Source organism: Nerophis lumbriciformis, linkage group LG17 (genome assembly GCF_033978685.3).
Source record: "Nerophis lumbriciformis linkage group LG17, RoL_Nlum_v2.1, whole genome shotgun sequence".
NCBI classification, from domain to species: Eukaryota; Metazoa; Chordata; class Actinopteri; order Syngnathiformes; family Syngnathidae; genus Nerophis; species Nerophis lumbriciformis.
This window is the reverse complement of record NC_084564.2, coordinates 148,130-175,822: the sequence shown is the minus strand read 5'-3', so window position 1 is coordinate 175,822 and position 27,693 is coordinate 148,130. Positions and strand designations below refer to the sequence as shown.

At 40.1% G+C, this 27,693-nt stretch overlaps 2 protein-coding genes across 2 annotated transcripts in view; one reads left to right on the top strand and one right to left on the bottom strand.

Annotated features, from left to right (window-relative positions):
- Positions 1 to 11,109, top strand: part of LOC133614312 (SR-related and CTD-associated factor 4-like) — a 51,510-nt gene extending 40,401 nt beyond the window's left edge. The window contains exons 17-19 of the mRNA XM_061972164.2: positions 9,704 to 9,798; positions 9,832 to 10,484; positions 10,544 to 11,109. Coding sequence (XP_061828148.1) covers positions 9,704 to 9,798; positions 9,832 to 10,484; positions 10,544 to 10,866 — 1,071 coding nt within the window. The 3' untranslated portion in view covers positions 10,867 to 11,109. The remainder of the gene's footprint in view (positions 1 to 9,703; positions 9,799 to 9,831; positions 10,485 to 10,543) is intronic.
- Positions 11,110 to 12,626: 1,517 nt separating this feature from the next.
- Positions 12,627 to 26,676, bottom strand: LOC133614145 (uncharacterized). Its single transcript, XM_061971955.2, has 6 exons — positions 26,452 to 26,676; positions 22,416 to 22,491; positions 20,556 to 20,747; positions 16,829 to 17,017; positions 14,987 to 15,211; positions 12,627 to 12,972 (listed from the first exon to the last, which is right to left on the bottom strand). The coding sequence occupies exons 1-6, from the start codon at positions 26,515 to 26,517 to the stop codon at positions 12,785 to 12,787; spliced, it is 936 nt and encodes a 311-aa protein (XP_061827939.1). The 5' UTR covers positions 26,518 to 26,676; the 3' UTR covers positions 12,627 to 12,784.
- Positions 26,677 to 27,693: the final 1,017 nt, after the last annotated feature.

The following is a 27,693-nucleotide window of genomic DNA, read 5'->3' as shown; positions in this document are numbered from 1 at the left end:
GTTGACCAATCTATAACACGTAAAACATTGAACAAGAATAAAGTTAATGGGAGGAAGCCACTGCTGTCAAAAAAAACCCCCCATTGCTGCACGTTTGAAGTTTGTAAAAGAACACCTGGATGTTCCACAGCACGACTGGCAACATGTTCTGTGGACAGATGGAACCAAAATGGAGTTGTTTGGAAGGAACATGTGTGGAGGGAGAAGGCACACCAACATCAGAACCTCATCCAACTGTGACATATGGTTGAGATGGCATCATGGATTGCTTTCATCCATGGAAAGATGAATTCCCAAGTTCATCAAGACATTTTGCAGGAAAACTCGGACCATCTGTCCACCAACTGAAGCTCAACAGAGGCTAGGTAATGACCCCGATCATAGAAGGAAACCTTCAACAGAAGAAAATACGCCTTCTGGAGTGGCTCATTCAGAGAGTCCTGACCTCAACCCCGATTGAGAATATTGCTGCAGTGAAGCACTTTTGTGAAGAGGAATGGTCCAAAAGTCTTCCTGACCGTTGTGCAGGTCTGATCTGCAACTACAGGAAACCTTGTTGCTGCCCAAGGAGGGTCAACCACTAAGTAAATCCAAGGGTTCACTTACTTCTTCCACCCTGCACTGTCAATGTTTACATGTTGTGTTCAATACAAATATGAAAACCTATATTTTTGGTGCGGTATTATTATTATTATTAGTTGAATCAGACTTTATTTATTGTTGTGACTTTGATGAAGAGCAGAAGACATTTTATCACCAATTTATGCAGAAATCCAAGTAATCCCAAACGGTTCACATACATATACATATATACATACAGTTGCAAGAAAAAGTATATGTATGTATATATATATATATGTATGTATATGTATATATGTATGTGTGTATGTATATATGTATGTGTATATGTATGTATGTATGTGTATGTATATGAATGTATATACAGTGGTGGTCAAAAGTGTACAAACCCCGTTTCCATAAGAGTTGGTAAATTGTGTTAGATGTAAATATTAACGGAATACAATGATTTGCAAATCATTTTCAAGCCATATTCAAATATGTTGTCTTTGTAGCATATTCAACTGAATATGCTACAAAGACAACATATTTGATGTTCAAACTCATAAACTTTTTTTTTTTTGCAAATAATCATTAACTTTAGAATTTAATGCCAGCAACACGTGACAAAGAAGTTGTGAAAGGTGGCAATAAATACTGATAAAGTTGAGGAATGCTCATCAAACACTTATTTGGAACATCCCACAGGTGTGCAGGCTAATTGGGAACAGGTGGGTGCCATGATTGGCTATAAAAGTAGATTCCATGAAATGCTCAGTCATTCACAAACAAGGATGGGGCGAGGGTCACCACTTTGTCAACAAATGCGTGAGCAAATTGTTGAACAGTTTAAGAACAACCTTTCTCAAGCAGCTATTGCAAGGAATTTAGGGATTTCACCATCTACGCTCCGTAATATCATCAAAGGGTTCAGAGAATGTGGAGAAATCACTGCACGTAAGCAGCTAAGCCCGTGACCTTCCATCCCTCAGGCTGTACTGCATCAACAAGCGACATCAGTGTGTAAAGGATATCACCACATGGGCTCAGGAACATTTCAGAAACCCACTGTCAGTAACTACAGTTGGTCGCTACATCTGTAAGTGAAAGTTAAAGCTCTACTATGCAAAGCGAAAACCGTTTATCAACAACACCCAGAAACGCCGTCGGCTTCGCTGGGCCTGAGCTCATCTAAGATGGACTGATACAAAGTGGAAAAGTGTTCTGTGGTCTGACGAGTCCACATTTCAAATTGTTTTTGGAAACTGTGGACGTCGTGTCCTCCAGACCAAAGAGGAAAAGAACCATCCGGATTGTTCTAGGCGCAAAGTGTAAAAGGCAGCATGTGTGATGGTATGGGGGTGTATTAGTGGCCAAGACATGGGTAACTTACACATCTGTGAAGGCACCATTAATGCTGAAATGTACATACAGCTTTTGGAGCAACATATGTTGCCATCCAAGCAACGTTACCATGGACGCCCCTGCTTATTTCAGCAAGACAATGCCAAGCCATGTGATTCATCAACGTGGCTTCATAGTAAAAGAGTGCGGGTACTAGACTGGCCTGCCTGTAGTCCAGATCTGTCTCCCATTGAAAATGTGAAGCCTAAAATAGCAGAAGGGAGACCCCCGGACTGTTGAACAACTTAAGCTGTACATCAAGCAAGAATGGGAAAGAATTCCACCTCAAAAATGTGTCTCCTCAGTTCCCAAACGTTTACTGAGTGTTGTTAAAAGGAAAGGTCATGTAACACAGTGGTGAACATGCCCTTTCCCAACTACTTTGTCACGTGTTGCAGCCATGAAATTCTAAGTTAATTATTATTTGCAAAAAAAAATAAATAAAAGTTTGAGTTTGAACATCAAATATGTTGTCTTTGTAGCATATTCAACTGAATATGGCTTGAAAAGGATTTGCAAATCATTGTATTCTGTTTATATTTACATCCAACACAATTTCCCAACTCATCTGGAAACAGGGTTTGTAAAGAACATCATGTATTGCTCTAATGCACTTTTTACATCATGTAATGCTCTAATGCACCACCTTGAGACAAAGCACTATTTGACTGCCCTGCAATTGGGATTGAGACGTAACATTCTACAGAATCTGCCATTTGTTTTTGAACTGCAAAGATCAAACATTCTCTTGTCATTGGACAGGTGGTCGGTGCAGTATTTATACACTTAAAAAAAGCATTTGATACAGTCAATCATGACATTTTAATTTCAAAACTAACTAAATTAAATGTATCCAAACAGTCATTGTCCTGGTTTGAGTCATATCTAAAGGGCCGTGAACAATGTGTCACCATTAATAATGTCAGATCTTCCTTCCGCACAATAGAAACAGGGATACCTCAGGGTAGCGTCTTGGGACCGATACTATTCAGTCTATACATCAATGACCTACCAGAGTATGTACAGATATAGATTTACAGATGACACGGTGGTATATACATCAGGTAAGAAGTTGCTGAGAAGTTCAATGCTCAATGAGACCAAATAGCATCATCCTGTTCAACCCTAAACACTAAAAAGACTAACTCTGTCTGCTTCTCCATAAAAAAGCTACCTCAAACAAACCTGAATATAAAAATGAATGAGGATCTCATTGAACAAGTACCTGAAGTCAAATATTTGGGCATAATCATAGACTATCAGCTGAATTTTAAAAGTCACATTAAGAGAATGTGTAAAACCCTGAAGGCAAACCTAGGCTGTTTTAAGATGATAAGACACTGCTTAACTCTTAGCTGCGCTTTTACTTTGATGAATTCAATCATTCTTTCACACATTTCTTATGGCTTAAAGGCCTACTGAGAGCCACTACTACGCAGTCTGATAGTTTATATATCAATGATGAAATCTTAACATTGCAACACATGCCAATACGGCCGGGTTAGCTTACTAAAGTGCAATTTTACATTTCGAGCTAAATATCCTGCTGAAAACGTCTCAGTATGATGAAGTCACGGATTGTAGAGGACATTTTGGGACAGCATGGTGGCCAGCTATTAAGTCGTCTGATTTCATGGCAAAATTCCACAGTATTGTGGACATCTGTGTTGGTGAATGTTTTGCAATTTGTTCAATGAACAATGGAGACAGCAAAGAAGAAAGCTGTGGGTGGGAAGTGGTGTACAACAACAAGACTACTAATCATGGCAGACTTGATGAGAGACAACAAAAACTACTAAATTAAGTTTTTTTAGCACTTTTTGTATGATTTTAGAGGACTTTGTAGCACAGCACTATAGACACCATGAATGCCTTGTAAGTGTTTATTTCCAAGTCAGAGTGCATAGAACATAAAACATGTTCTTGTCTTCCATAAGGATTTTGACAAACTGGTTCCCCTCATGCTAACAGGAATACCATCGTTGTTTTTATCTGATAGTTTAGTGGAATCATTGCATCAAATCAAGCTGTGGACCCCCTGGGGGTTGCAGACCCTATTGTAGACCTGTGTTTATATAGGATGTTATAGACCTGTGTTTATATAGGATGTTATAGGCCTGTGACGTAGACCTGTGTTTATATAGGATGTTATAGTACTGTGTTTATATAGGATGTTATAGACCTGTGTTTATATAGGATGTTATAGGCCTGTGTTTATATAGGATGTTATAGACCTGTGTTTATATAGGATGTTATAGGCCTGTGTTTATATAGGATGTTATAGGCCTGTGTTGTAGAACTGTGTTTAGATAGGATGTTATAGATCTGTGTTTATATAGGATGTTATAGACCTGTGTTTATATAAGATGTTATAGGCCTGTGTTTATATAGGATGTTATAGGCCTGTGTTTATATAGGATGTTATAGGCCTGTGTTGTAGAACTGTGTTTATATAGGATGTAAGAGTAGGGGTCCTGACTCTCTCTTCTCAGTTTGGGGTCCTTGACCTGAAACACAATCAAGACCCTGATCCAGGTGGACTTCATTAGTACATGCTCATAGATTTAGATCAGTTAGATCTAGTCTTAGACTTAGATTGGTCACATCTAGTCTTAGACTTAGATTGGTCACATCTAGTCTTAGACTTAGATTGGTCACATCTAGTCTTAGACTTAGATGGGTCACATCTAGTCTTAGATTTAGATTGGTCACATCTAGTCTTAGACTTAGATTGGTCACATCTAGTCCTAGACTTAGATTGGTCACATCTAGTCTTAGACTTAGATCGGTCTCATCTAGTCTTAGACTTAGATGGGTCACATCTAGTCTTAAACTGAGATTGGTCACATCTAGTCTAGACTTAGATCGGTCACATCTAGTCTTAGACTTAGATCGGTCTCATCTAGTCTTAGACTTAGATTGGTCACATCTAGTCTGAGAATTAGATTGGTCACATCTAGTCTTAGACTTAGATTGTTACATGTAGTCTTTGACTTAGATTGGTCACATCTAGTCTAGACTTAGATGGGTCACATGTCGTCTTAGACTGAGATTGATCACATCTAGTCTAGACTTAGATCGGTCACATCTAGTCTTAGAGCTGACCAATCTTGAATCTGAAATAAGCAGGGGCGTCCATGGTAACGTTGCTTGGATGGCAACATATGTTGCTCCAAAAGCTGTATGTACCTTTCAGCATTAATGGTGCCTTCACAGATGTGTAAGTTACCCATGTCTTGGGCACTAATACACCCCCATACCATCACACATGCTGCCTTTTACACTTTGCGCCTATAACAATCCGGATGGTTCTTTTCCTCTTTGGTCCGGAGGACACGACGTCCACAGTTTCCAAAAAACAATTTGAAATGTGGACTCGTCAGACCACAGAACACTTTTCCACTTTATCAGTCCATCTTAGATGAGCTCAGGCCCAGCGAAGCGTTTCTGGGTGTTGTTGATAAATGGCTTTGGCTTTGCATAGTAGAGTTTTAACTTACACTTACAGATGTAACTGTAGTTACAGACAGTGGTTTTCTGAAGTATTATAGGATATAGTACAGTACATACTTCTCACCATTTTCCAGACTATAGAGCACAATTGTCGGTATATAAGCCACACCCACTACATTTTAAAAGAAAAACATATTTTCCATATATTAGTCGCAACGGACTATAAGCTGCAGATATATATGTTGTGAAATTAGTTATTTACCCAGAAATATTCTGTAAATGTTTATTTACATACCTTAATTGTTTGCAAACAGTGTCTGTAACAGGGCAGTAAAACGGCTGATCAAACAAAACAGAAGTCATGGTCATGAACCCACTAGCTGCGCAAGCTAGCTCTCCAATCAGCTAAACAGACTCAATAACTCCCCGGTGTCGTTTTGGTGAATTTACTGAGGAATTTGTGAAAGTGAAACAATACAAAAAGAATGTCATTGTAAGTGAATAACACTAATACAGACACTAATAGCTAATGCTAACGACGCTAGCTTGGTTACATTATGATTAGTACAAATATGCATGAAAACACTCCTACAGACATCACACATGGGACGCTTTAGTCAGTAAGAGTAGTTTTAGTTATATTGTAAAACTTACAAATGTCGCTTGGGGTGATGAATGAAGAATCCATACGGGTGGAAACAGCCGGAAGACTGAACGGCACTTCTACTTCCAGTCCAGTACCTGCAGTGAGTGAACTCATCAAAAAGATGGCGCCATAGCACAAACAATAACACACCTATTCCGTTTATTTGCTTGTTTGCTTTTTCACTTTTTGCATTATGGCTGCCAGCGAATGCCACCGTTTTATACGCCGCAGGCTTCAAAGCGTACGGAAAAAGTAGCTATTTATAGTCCAGAATTTACGGTAACTTATTTATCCTTCTAACCTATTTTCTACCGCTTTGCCTTTTCAGGGTCTTCTTCATTTTTTGTAATGCATATTTAACCGCAGTTTTTGCACTCCTTTTGTTTTTGTCCTGTAAACACATCCAATAGTTGATCTATATCACATTTACTTTACAGTCTTTTCTTATTTGTGTTTGACTTGGTTCATGTATTCATGTTTGAGAGACAATAACAAACAACACAACAGCCTCAGCAAAACTGAAAGTGAGATGAAAGAAGCAGTTAGTGTTTATAACACACAAATGACCATGAACATTATTACACTACAATAGAAATAAGACTATTGATAATAAATAATAATGATTTCTATTATCAACAATACAATAGTTTCAAATGCAACAATACATCTATGTCATGATAACTTGACATACAAAAGAAATGGAGGGGAAGAAAGAGAAGTATTAACCTTGTAGATTGTTATAGTAACAATAGGTTAAGCTTTGTCAGTGTGCCATGTGTTACCCAGTTTCCCCCTAGGGCAGGGGTCTGCAACCTGCGGCTAGTTTGTTTCTGTGTGTGTTGTCACTACGCTGACTTTTGAGGCACGGTCTTAAGTCTTTGTAAGTTGTGCATCAACTATTCAGTTTCTGCTGACAAACTAGCACCTGTCAGGACTTAGCTCGCTAGGGTTTGGAGGGGAAAGACAGAGCTCGCCTTAACGCAGCAACATAAAGAAGTTGGAGATAGAATAGAGCAAAAGAGGAAGGAGATGTGCGACAAGCAGTGTTAGACATAATGCTGTTCCATAATAACACACATAACTTCAACTACTACGAGGGAATAATGATGAAGTGATAATCCTGTGTAGCATTAACTTCAATGTAGTGATCACATAGCTTTTGATTTGCTGGAAACAGTCCCAAATGGTTCTATAGATGCAAAAGGTTGCAGACGCCTGCCCTAGGGTAACAATGTTAATATATGTTTGATGCAAGGTGATTATATGCACAAATGTATGCATGTATATGTGTTTGTATATGTACAGAATGTTTATATGTATGTACCATGAATGTGTATGTATGTATGTATATACTGTGTATGTATGTATGTACTGTATTTGTGTGTGAATGTATGTTTGTGTATTTACAGTACTGTATGTACCATAAGTGTGTGTGTGTGTGTGTGTGTGTGTGTGTGTGTGTGTGTGTGTGTGTGTGTGTGTGTGTGTGTGTGTGTGTGTGTGTGTGTGTGTGTGTGTGCGTGCGTGTGAGACGCCCCACCCAGAGGGGACCAGAAACTCTCCGCAGCCAGACAGGAAGACCACTATGAGTAGTGATATTGTACAAGTATTATACTGTAAGTCATGTAGTAGTAGTGATATTGTACAAGTATTATATTGAAGTCATAGTTGTATTGTACACATATATACTGTAAGTAATATAGTATTATATTATATTACAGTATATTATACAAGTTTTAACATGATTGCTGACATAAACACGCCCACAATAATAAGAATAACAACATTATTCCTGATTATGTACCAATGACAGTTAGAGTGAGCAAGGTTGCATTCAGGAACCCCAGTATTTATGAGCATCAACATGACACAACAAACAAGTTGTTTTTGTGAGCTTTGTTCCCTCTTTTTAAACGTATGACTGACTTACTTCAAGTCTTGTTCTCTGCCATTGGCTGCTGAATGGAACATCACTTTCACTTTCACTTTCACTTTCTGTCATCTTCAACATCTTGCAATTTGGCCAAACTCTCTGGAAAATAAAAACACAAAAGTCTATCATCACTTTTGTGTTTCTTAACATTTCAGTGATATCATTACATAGGACACGTGTGATGAAAACATTTACCTTATGTGTGATATAAGCTATAGCTCGGTTGGTGGAGTGGCCGTGCCAGCAACTTGAGGGTTCCAGGTTCGATCCCCGCTTCCGCCATCCTAGTCACTGCCGTTGTGTCCTTGGGCAAGACACTTGACTCACCTGCTCCCAGTGACACCCACACTGCTTTAAATGGAACTTACATATTGCCTTTTCACTATGGAAAGCGCTTTGAGTCACTAGAGAAAAGCGCTATATAAATATAATTCACTTCACTTCATCATGTGCGATACAAGCCGTCCTCACAGCGTGTTACTTGTGTGTGATATCATGTGTGATACAAGCAGCGTGTTACTTGTGTGTGATATCATGTGTGATACAAGCAGCGTGTTTACTTGTGTGTGATGTCATGTGGGATACAAACAGTCCTGCAGAGTGTTTACTTGTGTGTGATATCATGTGCGATACAAGCAGCGTGTTTACTTGTGTGTGATATCATGTGTGATACAAGCAGCATGTTTATTTGTGTGTGATATCATGTGTGATACAAGCAGCGTGTTTACTTGTGTGTGATATCATGTGCGATACAAGCAGCGTGTTTACTTGTGTGTGATATCATGTGTGATACAAGCAGCGTGTTTATTTGTGTGTGATATCATGTGTGATACAAGCAGCGTGTTTACTTGTGTGCGATATCATGTGTGATAGAAGCAGCGTGTTTACTTGTGTGCGATATCATGTGTGATAGAAGCAGCGTGTTTACTTGTGCAAAGCTGGACAGTTAACACCTAAATGTTTGCAATTTCTTTATTTGACAAAAGTCATTTCCAAAAGGTAAACATGCTAGGCTATAGGCTACTGGGAGCTAGCAGCTACACAACAGCTAAGCACACAAGCTAGACATAGGTAATAATCATGAACAATAAAAGGTGACATTCGTCATAATAAACAAGTACCAAGTAATTATAGTTCCATATTACTTCCACACACAAAGTCTCCAAGGCAGAAGTCTATTAGAAAGTATCCAGTAACAAACGTGTCCGCATCATTCAACTTACTGCATCATGAGCTTTTTTTAGGTTTGTGTTTTTCATACCTACTATTGTTGTCTGTTTCACTCATCAAACCTTTTATAACATTCACTACTAAATAATACAAGTAAGTATGACTCCTGCTGATATCAATGTCAGTATCGTATTGGAGGTAAACATGTACAGTAGTTTTTATGCTAGGTTTGATGTGAAGAGACTGGCCTCCCCGGCACACACACACACACACACACACACACACACACACACACACACACACACACAGAGACACACACACACACACACACAGAGAGACACACACACACAGACACACACACACAGAGACACACACACACACACACAGAGACACACACACACACAGAGTAATCCCCTCTGCATGTTTCCTTGTGGCCTGTCAGGACGTTTTTGACACTGGAACGGATGATTTCTATCTCATCACAACTAAACAGACGTCAAGATCACTCCTTTGATTGACACATTGTCTTTGTCTTCCAGGGGCCAGCCATGGAGTCCATCAGGAGCCCCCCAGCCTTTACGTCTCCAGCCTTGATGTCCCCCGGGTCCATGCACACCATGGGGGGTCCTGTCACCGTTTCCATGCTCCCACTGGGGGGTCATGTCACTTCGCCTGTGTCCATGCCCCCATTGGGGGGTCCTGGCCCTGTCCCTTCAACTCTGTCCATGCCCCCACCGGGGGGTCCTGTCCCTGGGTCCATGCCCCGAATGGGGGGTCCTGTCCCTACCCCCTCAACTGTGTCTATGCCCCGAATGGGGGGTTTTGTCCCTATCCCTTCAACTGGGTCCATGCCCCCACTGGGGGGTCCTGTCCCTGGGTCCATGCCCCGAATGGGGGGTCCTGTCCCTACCCCCTCAACTGTGTCTATGCCCCGAATGGGGGGTCCTGGCCCTGTCCCTTCAACTCTGTCCATGCCCCCACCGGGGGGTCCTGTACCTGGGTCCATGCCCCGAATGGGGGGTCCTGTCCCTACCCCCTCAACTGTGTCTATGCCCCGAATGGGGGGTTTTGTCCCTGTCCCTTCAACTGGGTCCATGTCCCCACTGGGGGGTCCTGTCCCTGGGTCCATGCCCCGAATGGGGGGTCCAGTCCCTACCCCCTCAAATGTGTCTATGCCCCGAATGGGGGGTTTTGTCCCTGTCTCTTCAACTGTGTCCACGCCCCGAATGGGGGGTTTTGTCCCTGTCCCTTCAACTGTGTCCATGCCCCCACTGGGTGGCCCTCACCTGCTGGACTTCAAGCCTCGTAGCTCAGCACCAGGTGAGATCTTCAAAATAAAACAACTTTGTCTTACTTTTAATGCTTCCTTTGTCTCCCAGGCGTCAAACCCGCAGAAGACATGACCTCTGACCCTGGCCTGGGAACACCTGCGGACCCCGAGCTGGGCCCCCCAGAGCCTGTGGTGATGAACCTCCCGCCCGGCCCTTACCATCGCCCCCCTCCCCGCTTCCTGCCCCCCCACAACATGCCCCCCCAAATGATGCCCGGGGGACCGACCTTCCCCAGGTTCAGGATGCGCCTGCCCTTCCCCCCTCGCGGCCCCATCCTCCCCCGGCCGCCCTTCATGGGGCCGCCGGAGGGCCCCTTCCGTGGAAGGCCGCCTTTCAGGGGCCCCGTTCGCTTCCCAAGAGGCGGCTGGTAGAAGGAAAACTTTTGTTTTTACAGCCAACTTTTTTTTTAGTGATGCCCCCCCGGCTGTAAATAATGTACATGCTCGCCACCTTTGATATCTTTTTGTATATTTTTGTCAAAGCAGTGGAAAGAAATCATCTTGTGCTGATTTCACAACACTCAAGTTTTTAGTCCAAGATCACAGCTTTTCTTGTCCGCCACTAGAGGGCGACACCTGCCAGCACTTGCTGTCATTAAACAACTTCTGTCCAAACTTTTGCTGCTTTTTTACTATTTTGTTGGAAATAAAACGTCAACATACCTTAAATCATGTACATTATTACATCATAATAATAATGTATACCTTAGAATAATAATAATGTACAGTATTTACATTAACTGTACATTAACTAACCCCATTGGAGAGAGTAATAATAATATACAGTATTTACCTTGAAGAGAGTAATAGTAATATACATTATTTACCTTGGAGAGTAATAATAATATACATTATTTACCTTGAAGAGATATTTTATACTTATCCAAAAATAATTATTAATTTGAATTATTGTAAAAAAAAAAAAATGTAAATATGTTTTTAAATTGAGGTTGAATAAAAACGTTTAAAAAAAAAAAATGTCATTGGTCAAATTAAAAATTATTTGTATCATAATTATTTTATAACCTATTTTGTCAGCAAGCTTTCTTCCGGCAGGCGCTCGACACATGACTCTGTCACATGACTCGTCACATGACTTGTCACATGACTTGTCACATGGCTCTGTCACATGGCTCTGTCACATGACTGTCTCGCCAATCCTTTAGTGACGTCAGACTTCATTGCACCAATCAAACGGCGGTGGAACCAATCAGAACTACAAATACTCAGCCGGTGTTTCAATGTTTCACCAGGAAACAAGACCATATTGTAGCGATGTAACAGTAATAATAATGACGGCCAACAGTGAGTTTTAGCCTTTGAAATGAAAGGAAATGATGTAAGAAACTGAGATTGATGACTGCACTTGGACTGCTGCTAGCTCGCTAGCTTGAATGCTATTGATCGATTTATTGATTGAAACTTTTATTACTAGATTGCACAGTACAGTCCATCCATCCATCCATCCATCTTCTTCCGCTTATCGGAGGTCGGGTCGCGGGGGCAGCAGCCTAAGCAGGGAAGCCCAGACCTTCCTCTCCCCAGCCACTTGGTCCAGCTCTTCTCGGGGGATCCCGAGGCGTTCCCCGTAGTCTTCCCAACGTGTCCTGGGTCTTCCCTGTGGCCTCCTACCGTCGGACATGCCCTAAACACCTCCCGAGGGAGGCGTTTGGGTGGCAGTACAGTACATATTCCGTACAATTGACCACTAAATGGTAACACCCCAATAAGTTTTTCACACTTGTTTAAGTCGGGGTCCACTGATTCATGAAGGGGTTTGTGCTGAAAACAACATTTGGTTGTACTTGTGCAATGACAATAAAGACCTACCTACCTTTCTTTGCTTAGGACCTGCAACCACCCCGATACCTTCTTTGTAGTAGCGTCATGATCGTGTCTGCTATTTGACATCACCATAGCCATGACAAGACTAAATATTTGTGAGAGTTTGACATCATGTCAGTATGACGCTATGTTCGCTAGTCCTCATGGAAACTGTGCTCTTCTTCTGGCAAAACACTACCACTTTGGTCCACTGGCGCCGCCAAAATCAAGCAAAACTGTACAAGGTACTTAAGTGGGGCTTGAAATGAAAATGTGAGTGGTATGTACAAACATCTTTAATGCTAGGCAAATTAATGCTACAAAATAAGAAGCGGACATTTTTATTTTGTAAAGTAGCTCTCAAAAGAAGAAAGGTTGGAGAGCTGAACTAGAGTCAATCAATCAATCAATGTTTACTTATATAGCCCTAAATCACAAGTGTCTCAAAGGGCTGTACCAGAGGATATCATTCATCTTGCACGGTCTGGTGCGTGTAAAGTTCAATGTCATGTTGGGACATCTCCATTGAGTCCTTGGTCTCTCTCATGTTGAGTTCCGTGGCCTTCATGAACTCCTCAGCTTCAGAGCTGACTTTCTCCAGCTGTGCCTTGGTCTGCTCCAGCTCCTGATCCTTGTCCCGCAGCTTGTTCTCAACTGAAAGGAACATGACAAGGACTTTTTTAAGACGCGGTTTTGCTATTGATGGCAAATGATGCCACGTTCACTCTACCGCAGCACCAAGCTAATCATCTGAACATTCCTATCATATCAACTCCTAGATGTGATCCTAATTATTTCGGGCGCACTACACAAAATAAACGTAACATTATCAGTACTACGGATACCATTAACAAACAGCCCACTGCCTATAATATGGGCTTTTTAAACATCAGATCACCCAAAACGTTATTAGTTAATGAGGTCACTAGAGACAACAAATTGATCTCAGTGAAACTTGGCTCAAGCCAGATGAATTGTTTCCGCTTAACAAGGCATCTCCTCCTAAATATATGAGTGCACATATTGCCCGTCCCCTTAAAAGGGGTGGAGAGGTCGCACTAAAATCCAATAAAAACCTTACCCCTAAACTAAGTAATAAATATAAATCATCTGAGGTGCTTACTATGAGGTCTGTCACACCGCTTTCTCTCCATTTGGCTGTTATCTATTGCCCGCCTGGGCTCTATTCAGACTTTATCACTGAATTTTCAGAGTTTGTTGCTGATCTAGTGACACATGCAGATAATATAATTACTGTATGATGGGGGACTTTAATATCCTTATGAATATCTTGTCAGACCCTCCGTGCGTGGCGCTCCAGACTATAATTGATAGCTGTGGTCTTACACAAATAATAAATGAACCCGCACATCGCAACAGCAATACAATAGACCTCGTCCTTATCAGAGGTGTCACCACCTCCAAAGTTACAGTACTCCTGTACACTAAAGTAATGTCCGATCATTACCTTATAAAATTTGAGGTTCTGACTCATTGTCAACAAGCTTCTAACCACAACATTAATTCTGTCACAACTATAACTCTTGCTGGCCTACTGCCTTCGGTAATGGCACCATTCCCAAATTATGTGAGCTCTATCGATAACCTCACTTACAACTTTAACGACGCCCTGCGCGACGCCATTGATAGTATAGCACCGCTAAAGCTAAAAAGGGCCCCTAAAAGGCGCACCCCCCATGGTTTACAGAAGAAACTAGAGCTCTTCAACTATCATGTAGAAAGCTGGAACACAAATGGTGTGCGACTAAACTTGAGGTTTTCCATCAAGCATGGAGTGATAGTTTAATAACTTATAAACACATGCTTTACCTTAGCTAAAGCTAATTACTACTCAAATCTTATCCGCCTCAATGAAAACGATCCTAAATATTTGTTCAATACAGTAGCATCGCTAACCCAACAAGGGACTCCTCCCAGTAGCTCCACCCGCTCGGCAGATGACTTTATGAATTTCCTTAATAAGAAAATTTAACTCATTAGAAAGGAGATTAAAGACAACACATCCCAGCTACAACTGGGTTCTATTAACACAGATACGACTGTATATACGACAGATACCGCCCTCCAAAATAGTCTCTCTCTCTGATGAAATAACATTAGTAACTATTAAGGCGTGTAAGTGGGATAAAACAAACAACATGTTTACTTGACCCACTTCCTGGGAAACTTCTCAAGGAGCTTTTTGTATTATTAGGTCCATCAGTGCTAAATATTATAACTTATCACTTTCCTCTGGCACTGTTCCACTAGCATTCATCCTCTGCTCAAAAGACCTAACCTCAATCCTGACCTCATGGTAAACTACCGGCCGGTGTCCCACCTTCCCTTTATCTCGAACATCCTTGAAAACAAATTGTTGCACAGCAGCTAAATGAACACTTTTAGTCCAGTTTCAGGGCAAAACCCTCTCCGGAGACTGCCCTGGCAAAAATGACTAATGATCTTTTGCTATCATAATTTGTGTCCAATGTCCGTGCTGATGTTTTTGCTGAATGGGGGGGGGGGGGGGGGTTGTACCAAAGTATCTTGTCCCATTTCCTGGTTTTTCTTGTTTTAGTTGCTGGTGGGTCGTATTGGAGGGTGAATTGCTTGTGGACGTTTTTATTTGGTAAAAGTAGCTCTCAGAAAACAAAACTAAATCACCCACCTTGCATGTAGTCGTCCTCCTGACGGAGCATTTCTATCTTGAACTTCTCCTTATTGGCCTCGTTGGCTTTGAGAAGGCCGTCAACAGCCTTCCACAGCTCCTTCTTAACATCAGCGGCTTCAACCTCAACTTGGGCCTTGGTCTGCTCCAGCTCCGCCTTGGTGTGCTTCAGCTGCGCCTTGGTCTGGCCCAGCTCTTGCTGCTTGTGTCGCAGCTCGTTCTCAGCTGAAAGGAAGGTGAGACACGGTAAGGAGTTTCCTCCTCAAAATCATTTGGAAGATGTGGTTTTGTTATTGATGACACTTGCTCATTGGGTGCTGGATATTCAAGCAACAAAATGTTTATTTGATGAAAGTAGGTCCAGTCAAGCTCTGTGGGATGATGCACATTCTTCTTATTGGCTAACATTTCTAACTTCTCCATCTTTTCTAAAAGTTCTCACATTAGTGAGTAATAGTAAAGGAGACCAGGCACTTGTTCTTCTGGTGGTTTCAACTTGACATTGTGGTTCTTCTGGTGGTTTCAACTTGAAGTCCATCCATCTTTTTCCGCTTCACTCAAGTCGGGTCACAGAAAAGCCCAGACTTTCCTCTTCCCAGCTACATAGTCCAGATCTTCTTGGAGAATCTTGAGGCCTTGTCAAGCCAGCTGGAAGACATAGGCTCTCCATCGTGTCCTGGGTCTTCCCCCGTGGTCTCCACCTGCCCAGGGGCATTCTAACCAGATGCCTGAACCACCTTATCTGGGGTAACGCTAATAGGTCATTTCAGGGTAACGCTAATAGGTCATGTCGGGGTAACGCTAATAGGTCATGTCAGAGTAATGCTAATAGGTCATTTCAGGGTATCGCTAATAGGTCATGTCAGGGTAACGCTAATAGGTCATTTCAGGGTAACGCTAATAGGTCATGTCGGGGTAATGCTAATAGGTCATGTCGGGGTAACGCTAATAGGTCATATCGGGGTAACGCTAATAGGTCATGTTGGGGTAATGCTAATAGGTCATGTCAAGGTAACGCTAATAGATCATGTCGGGGTAACCCTAAAAGGTCATGTCGGGGTAACGCTAATAGGTCATGTCAGGGTAATGCTAATAGGTCATGTTGGGTTAATGCTAATAGGTAAGGCTTTACTGGCAAAAATCATTTTTGTTGAGTAAAAGTAGCTCTCAGAAGAAAAAAGATCAGAGACCTGATCTCATGCTGTGTTCTATTTACCTCGGAAGTCGGAGCCGGGGAACAACGTCTCAGCCGTGTTGTGAGCATTTCAGTTACGAGCTCGGAAATCAAGATGGCCACACCCACAAAAACTATTTTTGCTTTTGCCTTTTCTGAATATAAACAACTTCTCGGGACTCTTTGTGAATATAAACAACTTGTAGGGACTCTTTGTGAATATAAACAACTTGTAGGGACTCTTTGTGAATATAAACAACTTGTAGGGACTCTTTGTGAATATAAACAACTTGTAGGGACTCTTTCTGCAACTTTCACATACGAATGAAGAAAAGGAAACACAGATGCTATTGCTAGCGATAGCATAGCAACACATGACATAAATGCAGTATAAAGATGTCCATGCAGACAAATAATGGACATAAATGATTACATATCTATAAATAAATGCAGTATAAAGATGTACATGCAGACAAATAATGGACATGACTATCCAGGGCAGCCATCTTGAGAAGGGCGTTCCAGTTGAAATTCCAACTGGGAAGTGAAGAATTGCGAGCTGCCAGTGCAGAAATGATGGAGTTCTTTCACTCACCTTCCATTAAATCATTCCTGTGGCGGATCACTTCTTCCTGGAAGTGCAGAAATGATGGAGTTCTTTCACTCACCTTCCATTAAATCATTCCTGTGGCGGATCACTTCTTCCTGGAAGCGTTCTCTGTTGAGCTGGTTGGCCTTTGAGAAGTCATCAAAGGCCCTCCACATCTGGTTCTTCACCTCCAGCTCCGCCTTGCTGTGCTCCAGCTTGGCCTTGGTCTGATCCACTTCTTGCTGCTTCTGTCGCAGATCCTTCTCAACTGAGAGACCATCAGGAGTTGACATCGCATACATTTATATTAGCTCAAACTATTTCTTCTTCTTTTATTGTTGACTAAAACTAAAGTCGTTCTCTGTAACAGGAATAAAATTCCCTCTGTGTTTCCACCAAAAACCACCCGGGTAGATTTAGTCTTTGGAGTAGATTTTCAAGGTAAAACATTTTTTTCAAGGTAAAAAATCATTTTCAAGGTAAAAAAAATTTTTCAAGGTAAAATTTTTTTTTCAAGGGGAAAAATGATTTTCAAGGTAAAAAATGATTTCCCAATTTTTTTAACTTTTTAAAAAATTTTAAATTTTTTTTAATTTTTAAAATTTTTTTTTTAACTTTTTTAACTTTTTAAAATTTAAAAAAAAATAAAAAAAAAAAAAAAAAAAAATTAAAGTAAAATAAAATTTAAAAATAAAATAAAAAGTGTTTTAAGTTAAAACATGATTTTCAAGGTAAAAAATGATTTTCAAGGTAAAAAAAAAATTTCAAGGTAAATTTTGTTTTTCAAGGTTAAAAATGATTTTCAAGGTAAACAAATGATTTTCAAGGTAAAAAAAAATGTCAAGGTAAATTTCTTTTTTCAAGGTAAAACATTTTTTTCAAGGTAAAAAATCATTTTCAAGGTAAAAAAAAAATTTCAAGGTAAAATTTTTTTTTCAAGGGTAAAAATGATTTTCAAGGTAAAAAATGATTTTCAAATTTTTTTAACTTTTTAAAAATGTTTTTAAGTTTTTTAATTTTAATTTTTAACTTTTTTAACTTTTTTAACTTTTTTAACTTTTTTAACTTTTTTAACTTTTTTAACTTTTTTAACTTTTTTGACTTTTTTAACTTTTTTAACTTTTTTAAATTTAAAATTTTTATTTTTAATTTTTTTTAATTTTTTTAAAACAATTTTAAACAATTTTTAAAATTTTTGATTTTTTTAAACAATTTTAACAATTAACATTTTTTTTTAGGGTTAGGGTTAGGGTTAGGGCTAGGGCTAGGGCTAGGGCTAGGGCAAAATCTTTTAAAAAAAGTTAAAAATATTTAAAAAAAATCAAAAATATTTAAAAAAAAATTAAAAATATTAAAAAAAAAATTGAAAAAAATTAAAAAATAAAAAAAAAATTGAAAAAATAAAAACAAATGTAGAAATTTTTAAAAAAATTTACAAAAATCAAAAAAATAATTCAAAAAGTAAAACAAAATTTAAAAATAAAAAAAAGGGTTTTAAGTTAAAACATGATTTTCAAGGTAAATTTTTTTTTCAAGGTTAAAAATGATTTTCAAGGTAAACAAATGATTTTCAAGGTAAAAAAAAAAATTCAAGATACATTTTTTTTTTCAAGGTAAAACATTTTTTTCAAGGTAAAAAATCATTTTCAAGGTAAACATTTTTTTTCAAGGCAACATTTTTTTTTCAAGGGTAAAAATGATTTTCATGGTAAAAAATGATTTTCAAATTTTTTTAACTTTTTAAAAATGTTTTAAAAATTAACTTTTTTAAAAAAAATTTAAATTCTTTTTAATTATTTTTAATTTTTTTTAAAAAATTTTTAAACAATTTTTAAATTTTTTGATTTTTTTAAACAATTAACATTTTTTTTTAGGGTTAGGGTTAGGGTTAGAGTTAGGGTAATTTTTTTTTTTTAAAGTTAAAAAAAAGTTTAAAAAAAGTTAAAAAAAGTTAAAAAAAAAAGTTAAAAATATTTTAAAAAAAATTAAAAAAAATAAAAATTTAAAAATTTAAAAAAAAATTACAAATTAAAATTAAAAATTAAAAAATGTAAAAAAATGTAAAAAAAATGAATTTTTTTAAAAAAATGTAGAAATTTTTTAAAAAATTAAAAAAAATTTAAAAAATTAACAAAAATTAAAAAAAACATTCAAAAAACATTCAAAAAGTAAAAAAAAATTAAAAAATTAAAAAAAAGTGTTTTAAGTTAAAACATGATTTTCAAGGTAAAAAATGATTTTCAAGGTAAAACATTTTTTAGATTTAGTTCTTAGGGAAGTCTTTGGAGTAGATTTAGTTCTTAGGGAAGTCTTTGGAGTAGATTTAGTTCTTAGGGAAGTCTTTGGAGTAGATTTAGTTCTTCGGGAAGTCTTTGGAGTAGATTTAGTTCTTAGGGAAGTCTTTGGAGTAGATTTAGTTCTTAGGGAAGTCTTTGGAGTAGATTTAGTTCTTAGGGAAGTCTTTGGAGTAGATTTAGTTCTTAGGGAAGTCTTTGGAGTAGATTTAGTTCTTAGGGAAGTCTTTGGAGTAGATTTAGTTCTTCGGGAAGTCTTTGGAGTAGATTTAGTTCTTAGGAAAGTCTTTGGAGTTTGTTCCGGGAACCTTGTCGAGGGCGGGCTGTGCTGTTGAACTCTGATTGGTTGAACAGAGTTGGTGGGCGTTCCTAAAAGTTATTTTTCAAACACACAGCCGCCATTATTCCAGATGACTTGTTTATTTCTTATTTCTTCTGTGTTTCTATGACAACAAACTGGACAACGGAGAGAAAGAAGAAGGAAAGGATCTTTCGACTTGCGTGCTAAAGAACGCTGATCAGTGGAACTAGCTTGCAGTGTTTGTACTCAGCCGTCAATTCATTGTTGTTTATTTTTATTTTTTAAACTTCATTTCAATATGCCAATGCTAGCAAGCTAACACTAAAGTTGATGTATTTGTGTTGTCTGCGTGAGATACACACGGACATGTATTGTTTATATATTGTTATTTACAGAAACACTGACATTTATTATCTATATATTGTTATTTACAGATAGACATTGACATGTATTATTTATATATGTTATTTACAGACAAACACTGACATGCATTATTTATATATTGTTATTTACAGATAAACACTGACATTTATTATTTATATATTGTTATTTACAGATAAACACTGACATGTATTATTTATATATTGTTATTTACAGATAAACACTGACATATATATATATATATATATATATATATATATATATATATATATATAATGTTGTATTTACAAATAAACACTGCCAATTATTATTTATATATTGTTATTTACAGATAAACACGGACATTTACTATTTATATATTGTTATTTACAGATGAAATGAACTCAAAGTAATCCCCTGACCCTCATGAATTCATCATTTATTGATAGTACAACTTTCTGACTGTTGGACATTGCGGACAAAAGTCTCACTTTTTATGAACAATTTGGTACACTTTATTTCTAAATCATATTGTTTTATATATTATTGCTTTGTATTTCAAGTACTTACTTTTTAGTAAAAGAAGTGTGACCTACTATAGTGTTTATAAATATAGTAAAGCACTCCTCCATACGTCATCAGCATGATTTGTATCAGCATGACTACCTGAACTGTGAAATGTGGTGGAAACACAAACCACACACTTCTACAGGAACCAGTAGTTCCAGGAACCTAAAGTTCCTGAACTTGTAGTTCCAAGAACCTGTAGTTCCAGGAACCTAAAGTTCCCGAACCTTTGGTGGAAAAGATCCTAATCATTGGAAAAAGTCATAAATCCTTGTGGCGCTCACCTCTCTTGCATTCGTCCTTCTGACACTGCAGTTCTTCCTGGAACTTTTTTTGTTCTTTCTCATTCTTACTTTTCAGCATGGCAATGTTGAATCGCAGACCCTTCTCAGCCTCGCTGTATAAGGAGCCCACCCTCTGCAGCTCCGCCCTGGCATGCTGCAGTGCATCCTCCTTGTGTCGCAGCTCGTCCTCCACTGAAAGGAACATGAGACGCTGTGGAGTCATCAGGTTAAAGAAATGGGCAAAAACACACAGTAAACACGACGCTGCTGCATTCTGCCATTGGCTCGCAACCTGAGTCAGCTGTGGACCGCAACTGAACAAAAATGGCGGACTAGCGCAAAGCTCTTTGGGTATCCCCTGACGTAACTAAGGAAAAGTGTCAAAGCAAAGCTCTTTGGGTATCCCCTGACGTAACTAAGGAAAAGTGTCAAACAGCTCGTCTGGAAGGAGGCCAAAGTGTTTTTAAGAAATCTCTGGTTTGGAGTCAAATATTTGGGAGTTGTTGCTCCAAATCCACAAACACAGGTAAAACCAGCGAAGCAAAGTGGCCTTTAAGGTGTCAGGGAGGTTAACCAACATACTTTCATAAAGCCACACTGGCCAGCCTAAATGTTACACTGCTTTTTAATCATTTTGCCTAAGAGTTGTGTCAATAATAACTAACACACTGTAAAAGTGACTACACACGTGTATTTGTTTTTGCTATCTTCTGACAGGTGCAGATACCAAGGGTCTTCTGCGGCCGCCACTCAAGAGATCTGGTTTTCAATTGCAAACTCAGGTGTGTTAGTCCAACTCTTCAAAAACTGAACAGGATCAGATGAAGGTGTTTCCATGGGTTGTGAGGGCGTATTTAGAGCCAAAATATTTGAGAATGGGACAGATTGAGGGCACGGACACATAGTGCATGTCATGTATCGTATCAATCGTATTCTTTATTAGTCACTGAGGGGACATTCACATTTTCAGCACAATCTCATTCAAGAGCAGACAAACATTACAGGGAGACAGAACAGGATCAAACATTACAGGGAGACAGAACAGGATCAAACATTACAGGGAGACAGAACAGGATCAAACATTACAGGGAGACAGAACAGGATCAAATATTACAGGGAGACAGAACAGGATCAAACATTACAGGGAGACAGAACAGGATCAAACATTACAGGGAGACAGAACAGGATCAAATATTACAGGGAGACAGAACAGGATCAAACATTACAGGGAGACAGAACAGGATCAAACATTACAGGGAGACAGAACAGGATCAAATATTACAGGGAGACAGAACAGGATCAAACATTACAGGGAGACAGAACAGGATCAAACATTACAGGGAGACAGAACAGGATCAAACATTACAGGGAGACAGAACCGGATCAAACATTACAGGGAGACAGAACAGGATCAAACATTACAGGGAGACAGAACAGGATCAAATATTACAGGGAGACAGAACAGGATCAAACATTACAGGGAGACAGAACAGGATCAAACATTACAGGGAGACAGAACAGGAAAGTTGACGGGTCAGCCAACTTCCAGCGCCCCTTAGAAAGGTGGGAAAAAGGTAAGCGCTGTGGCGGCGGCGTCTCAAACTGGGCTGCCAGGAAGGGGTCCAGACCAGACTGAGGCCAAAAAAAAAAACGTAATAGCCATAAGCACACATAAACATGTTACAAACCCCGTTTCCATATGAGTTGGGAAATTGTGTTGGATGTAAATATAAACGGAATACAATGATTTGCAAATCCTTTTCAAGCCATATTCAGTTGAATATGCTACAAAGACAACATATTTGATGTTCAAACTCATAAACTGTATTTTTTTTTGTGTGCAAATTTCATGTCACTCACATTGCTTCTTCTCCCTCTTCTGGAGGAGCAGTTGTTGCTGGCTCTCGTCTAATTGCGCCTTGATCTGCTCCAGCTCCTGTAAAAACAGAATAGTGATTGAAATACTTAGTAGAGTAAGTAAGCAGTAGAGTTTACTGGAGGAAATAAAATCCACACCAAATTGTCATAATCATCACAACAAAGCCAGCAACAATACACAAACCCGGGGAACAGGTCTATGACGGTTTTCATTCATCTGGTCCTTGTCCTCTCAGGGCATTCAATCCATCTCAACTGGACTGCTTGGTTTGTCTTGGAAGACGTTTGGTCTCTCATCGAGTAGACTTCATCAAATCTAGTCTTAGATTTAGATCGCTCAGATTTAGTCTTAGACTTAGATCGGTCTCATCTAGTCTTAGACTTAGATTGGCAACATCTAGTCTTAGACTTAGATTGGTAACGTCTAGTCTTAGACTTAGATTGGTCACATCTAGTCTAGCGTCTGGTGCCAAAACCCCAAATATTGATATTGTAACACCAGGACGGTGTGCCTGGGCAAAAATGGTTTCGCCCTCTCGTAGTGAGAAAAACAACTGTTGATATGCAATCAAACAATCCTAATTGTCAAAGCCAAGGACAGTGTAATTGGAAAGTGTAATTTCCCCTGGTTAGCATTGAGGTATTGTGTGGCAGAACCATCACTGTGGATGGACTACTTACTACCAGTGCAAAATAGTCTGAATCCTCCATGTCAGCAGTCCATTCAGTCGTGAACAAAGGAGCATCTGTGAGCAGAATGTTTCTAACTCATGTTATTTGTTGGAGGCTAAATTGCAGAGTCTTGTAGGAATGGTTGAAAGGACAGTGTTGTATGTGGGAGACAGGTGGTGTCGAAGATCACCTCCTCTGTTCAACCTCACTCACTCCTCTTTCCTACCATCTGTCCTCCTTGTCCCAAATCTGTACATTTTTGTCCTCAAAGGAGTGCTGTTTTTCCCGGAGGTGCAGATAGACCCGGGGAAGGTGTATACATTCTGCCGTTACCTAGACCCGGGGAAGGTGTATACATTCTGCCGTTACCTAGACCCGGGCAAGGTGTATACATTCTGCCGTTACCTAACAGAAACCAATACATTAAAGATGACGGGTTTGAAACCAATCTCAATTCCAGACGTGTTGTTACTGTGCCCAACAGTGCAAAAACTTTAAGGAAACAAGGAAAATTCCAGGCATTTGATTATCAAACTGCAAAATATTCCTCACCGGAGAAAGCCAAGGATTTGGTGGTGGACAGAATAAAGGATTTGAACAGGAACATTTAACACATGGACTAGAAAATAACTTGATAAGTTGGAGACTTATCGGTGGGCAACAGGAACCGGACTGTCCGAGGTCATTGGACACACAACCACGATGCTCACCGACAGACCTCAGTCCAATACGGAATTGGAAAGCTTCTACAACATAGGTCATAAAAGTCCGGAACTGGACAATGATATCCATCGACATACAAAATATTTCTCCCACATCAGTAATAAATATTAAAAGCAACTTTAAATCCAACAAGAAACTGTCAATAATTCATTTCAGCAGCAGAAGTTTTGTCTGCAAACTACAACAACAGAAGGGATTTTTTTCGAAGAATTCAACAAACCTTTCAAAGTGATCGCTATCTATGGATCGATGATAAAAAAAAGAAAGTATAGGTTTTATTCCGGAAGGATATCAACAGAAAGCAGCAAGAATGGAGAAGGACTGGCTGTGGACGTGATGAAGAACTGGAACTACAAAATGGTGAATATAATTTGTTATTGTTAACATTTTTGAAGGTATAACCATTGACATTTGTCATGAGAAACACAAACGTGTCGTGATCAGATGTTCATACAGAACATCTAAGTCAAGTATTGAGATGTGTGAGGACTGGATTTAGGCAACCTTCACCCAAATCAATCAGAAAGTCCTTTTCTTACGTCTTGACTTCACACGGACCTCTCCAATAAGCAAAAGACCACTTCCTGGATACCATGTATAGCATGAGTTGGTATGCTAACATGACAAAGCCAGTGATCGTCTACCCGTTTTTACAATCTACGACCAGAACTACAGGAAGAGGAAGATGGACGACAGAAAGCCCCTTCGAAGACTACGTATGAATGCTTCAGAATGATCTGAGAGGACATTGAGACAACGTGTACTCTGAAAATGATGTCCATGACTTTGTTTTCATACTTTTATGATGCTTTATGACAAACATTGTCCATGGAAACGACTTACGAAGAAGCAAAAGAAGAACTATCAACCATGGATGACAAAGGGACTGAAAATGCTTGTAGTGATAATACATTTATGACACAGAACATAAGTATACAATGTATAAAAAAGAAGCTAACTAGCATACTATGCACATGCAGAAAATAATCTTAGTCAGTTTCTGGGCAAGAACAAAAACCACAAGAGAGTTACATGAAGAAGGGTTAGCTTAGCATTGAGTTGAAGGAACAAGCACAAGACACGTCCCTAAACGCTAACCCCAAACTGGATTATGGAACTGGACACATCCGTAGAGTTTGAGCAGAAAAAGGTCCATCCATCCATCCATCTTCTTCCGCTTATCCGAGGTCGGGTCGCGGAGGCAGCAGCCTAAGCAGGGAAGCCCAGACTTCCCTCTCCCCAGCCACTTGGTCCAGCTCTTCCCGGGGGATCCCGAGGCGTTCCCAGGCCAGCCGGGAGACATAGTCTTCCCAACGTGTCCTGGGTCTTCCCCGTGGCCTCCTACCGGTCGGACGTGCCCTAAACACCTCCCTAGGGAGGCGTTCGGGTGGCATCCTGACCAGATGCCCGAACCACCTCATCTGGCTTCTCTCCATGTGGAGGAGCAGTGGCTTTACTTTGATGACAGAGCTTCTCACCCTATCTCTAAGGGAGAGACCCGCCACCCGGCGGAGGAAACTCATTTGGGCCGCTTGTACCCGTGATCTTGTCCTTTCGGTCATAACCCAAAGCTCATGACCATAGGTGAGGATGGGAACGTAGATCGACCGGTAAATTGAGAGCTTTGCCTTCCGGCTCAGCTCCTTCTTCACCACAACGGATCGATACAGCGTCCGCATTACTGAAGACGCCGCACCGATCCGCCTGTCCATCTCACCATCCACTTTTCCCTCACTCGTGAACAAGACTCCGAGGTACTTGAACTCCTCCACTTGGGGCAAGATCTCCTCCCCAACCCGGAGATGGCACTCCACCCTTTTCCGGGAGAGAACCATGGACTCGGACTTGGAGGTGCTGATTCTCATCCCAGTCGCTTCACACTCGGCTGCGAACCGATCCAGTGAGAGCTGAAGATCCTGGCCAGATGAAGCCATCAGGACCACATCATGTTTAAAAAGCAGAGACCTAATCCTGCAGCCACCAAACCAGATCCCCTCAACGCCTTGACTGCGCCTAGAAATTCTGTCCATAAAAGTTCAGAACAGAATGGGTGACAAAGGGCAGTCTTGGCGGAGTCCAACCCTCACTGGAAACGTGTTCGATTTACTAATCTGTCACATGAACTGTTTTGTTTTATAAAGCGATAACTTTCTGATATGAAAAATCCCACAAATAATGTTTAATAATAATAATCTTTTCTAATATCAATGTAAAAAAAACAGTAAGATGAAGTCTGAACACGCTTTGGTCTTTCTCCAACAACATCGTGTCGTTCCGTGGTTTAGCCAACAAAAATAAACAGGAGCGATACCTCACACCTCTAATACACAAGCTTTGCGCCTCGCCCACTAAGTTTTAGCTAGCGTTGCTGTTCTTGACAACAAAAAGGAGAGAGCAGCCAAAAAATGTGATTGTATGTGCAGCCTCGTTGTTAGCGTGAGATCCTTTGGTCTTTTTCATTTGAGAGCTGCTGTGTTGTCTTTGATTTAGGACAAAGTGTTTTAAATATCAAATAAATGTAGAAAATGAACGTTCAGCCTCCCCGAGTTTATTCTGGCAACGTGTCGAGCTGTTTCCGACTTGTCCCTGCTTGGGGTCTCCACGCCCTCTCAGAACCACCCACCTGCTTTGCCTTCTTGGCGTCGGGATGCTCCAGTCCGCTAGGATCCTCACTTCTCTTCTCGGCCATCTCTCCTAAACACTGCAAGGGGCTCCGTGTACAAAATGCACTGAAAGACTCATGAACCTGCCCAGAGACTTGGCATGAGGAGGATGTTCACCAGAGGGAGTCTCAACAATCACATTGGACCCCAAAAAAGATTGTTTGCCTGCTGAAGCGCCAACATGTGGAAGTCCTGAGCAAGAGTCATAAAGGAGAAAACATGCCTGACTTCCTTCAAAGCCGCTTTGAAAAGTCACCTACAGGCGGGTGCGACTTCTAACTAAAGCCTTTTACTTTTTTATTTGACAAACTACAAAAGCAGTGAAGTTGTCAGGTTGTGTAAATGTTAAATAAAAAGAGAATACAACAAATCATTTTCTACTTATATTCAATTGAATAGACTGCAAAGACAAGATATTTCATGTTCACACTGAGAAGAAACTTTGGTATTTTTTGCAAATATTAGCTCATTTGGAATTTGATGCCTGCAACATGTTTCAAAAAAGCTGGCACAAGTGGCAAAAAAGAGTGATAAAGTTGAGGAATGCTCATCAAAGACTTATTTGGAACATCCCACAGGTGTGCAGGCTAATTGGGAACAGGTGGGTGCCATGATTGGGCAGGATCCGGGTCTGTTGAGCCAGCTGAAACTGGAGTGCCTCTGCCTGCTGCCGGCTGGCCGCCGCCACCTCCGCAAATATTTGCCCCAACGCTGCCATGGGGTCGGACGCTGTCATCGTCAGCACTCAGATATGTTGGGCGCCAGATGTGAAAGTCTCTCTCTGTGGTGGGTTCTCCTGATGCCGACAGATCTTCTGGGAGCCCAGTAGTCTGGTTTGAACAGGTCTTTATTGCAAGGACACACACTCAAGGATAGCACGCTTTTCAGCAGTCTTTGCTCTTGTGACATTTCCGTCTGGCTCGCTCACTCTCAAGACTCATGTCTTTTGTGCATGTGTCTTCTCCCAGCTGCTGCTACCATCATGGCCCCGGCCGCTGCTGATAAAGGTGATAATCAGCCCCAGCTGGGGCAATCTACTCACCTGCCCCTGGGCTTCGAAGCCGGGCCATAGACACCCCATTCCTACAGGAGGCCCGCCGACCACGCCCCCCTCCACAATATATATATATACACATATATATATATATATATATATATATATATATATATATATATATATATGTGTGTGTGTGTGCGTGCGT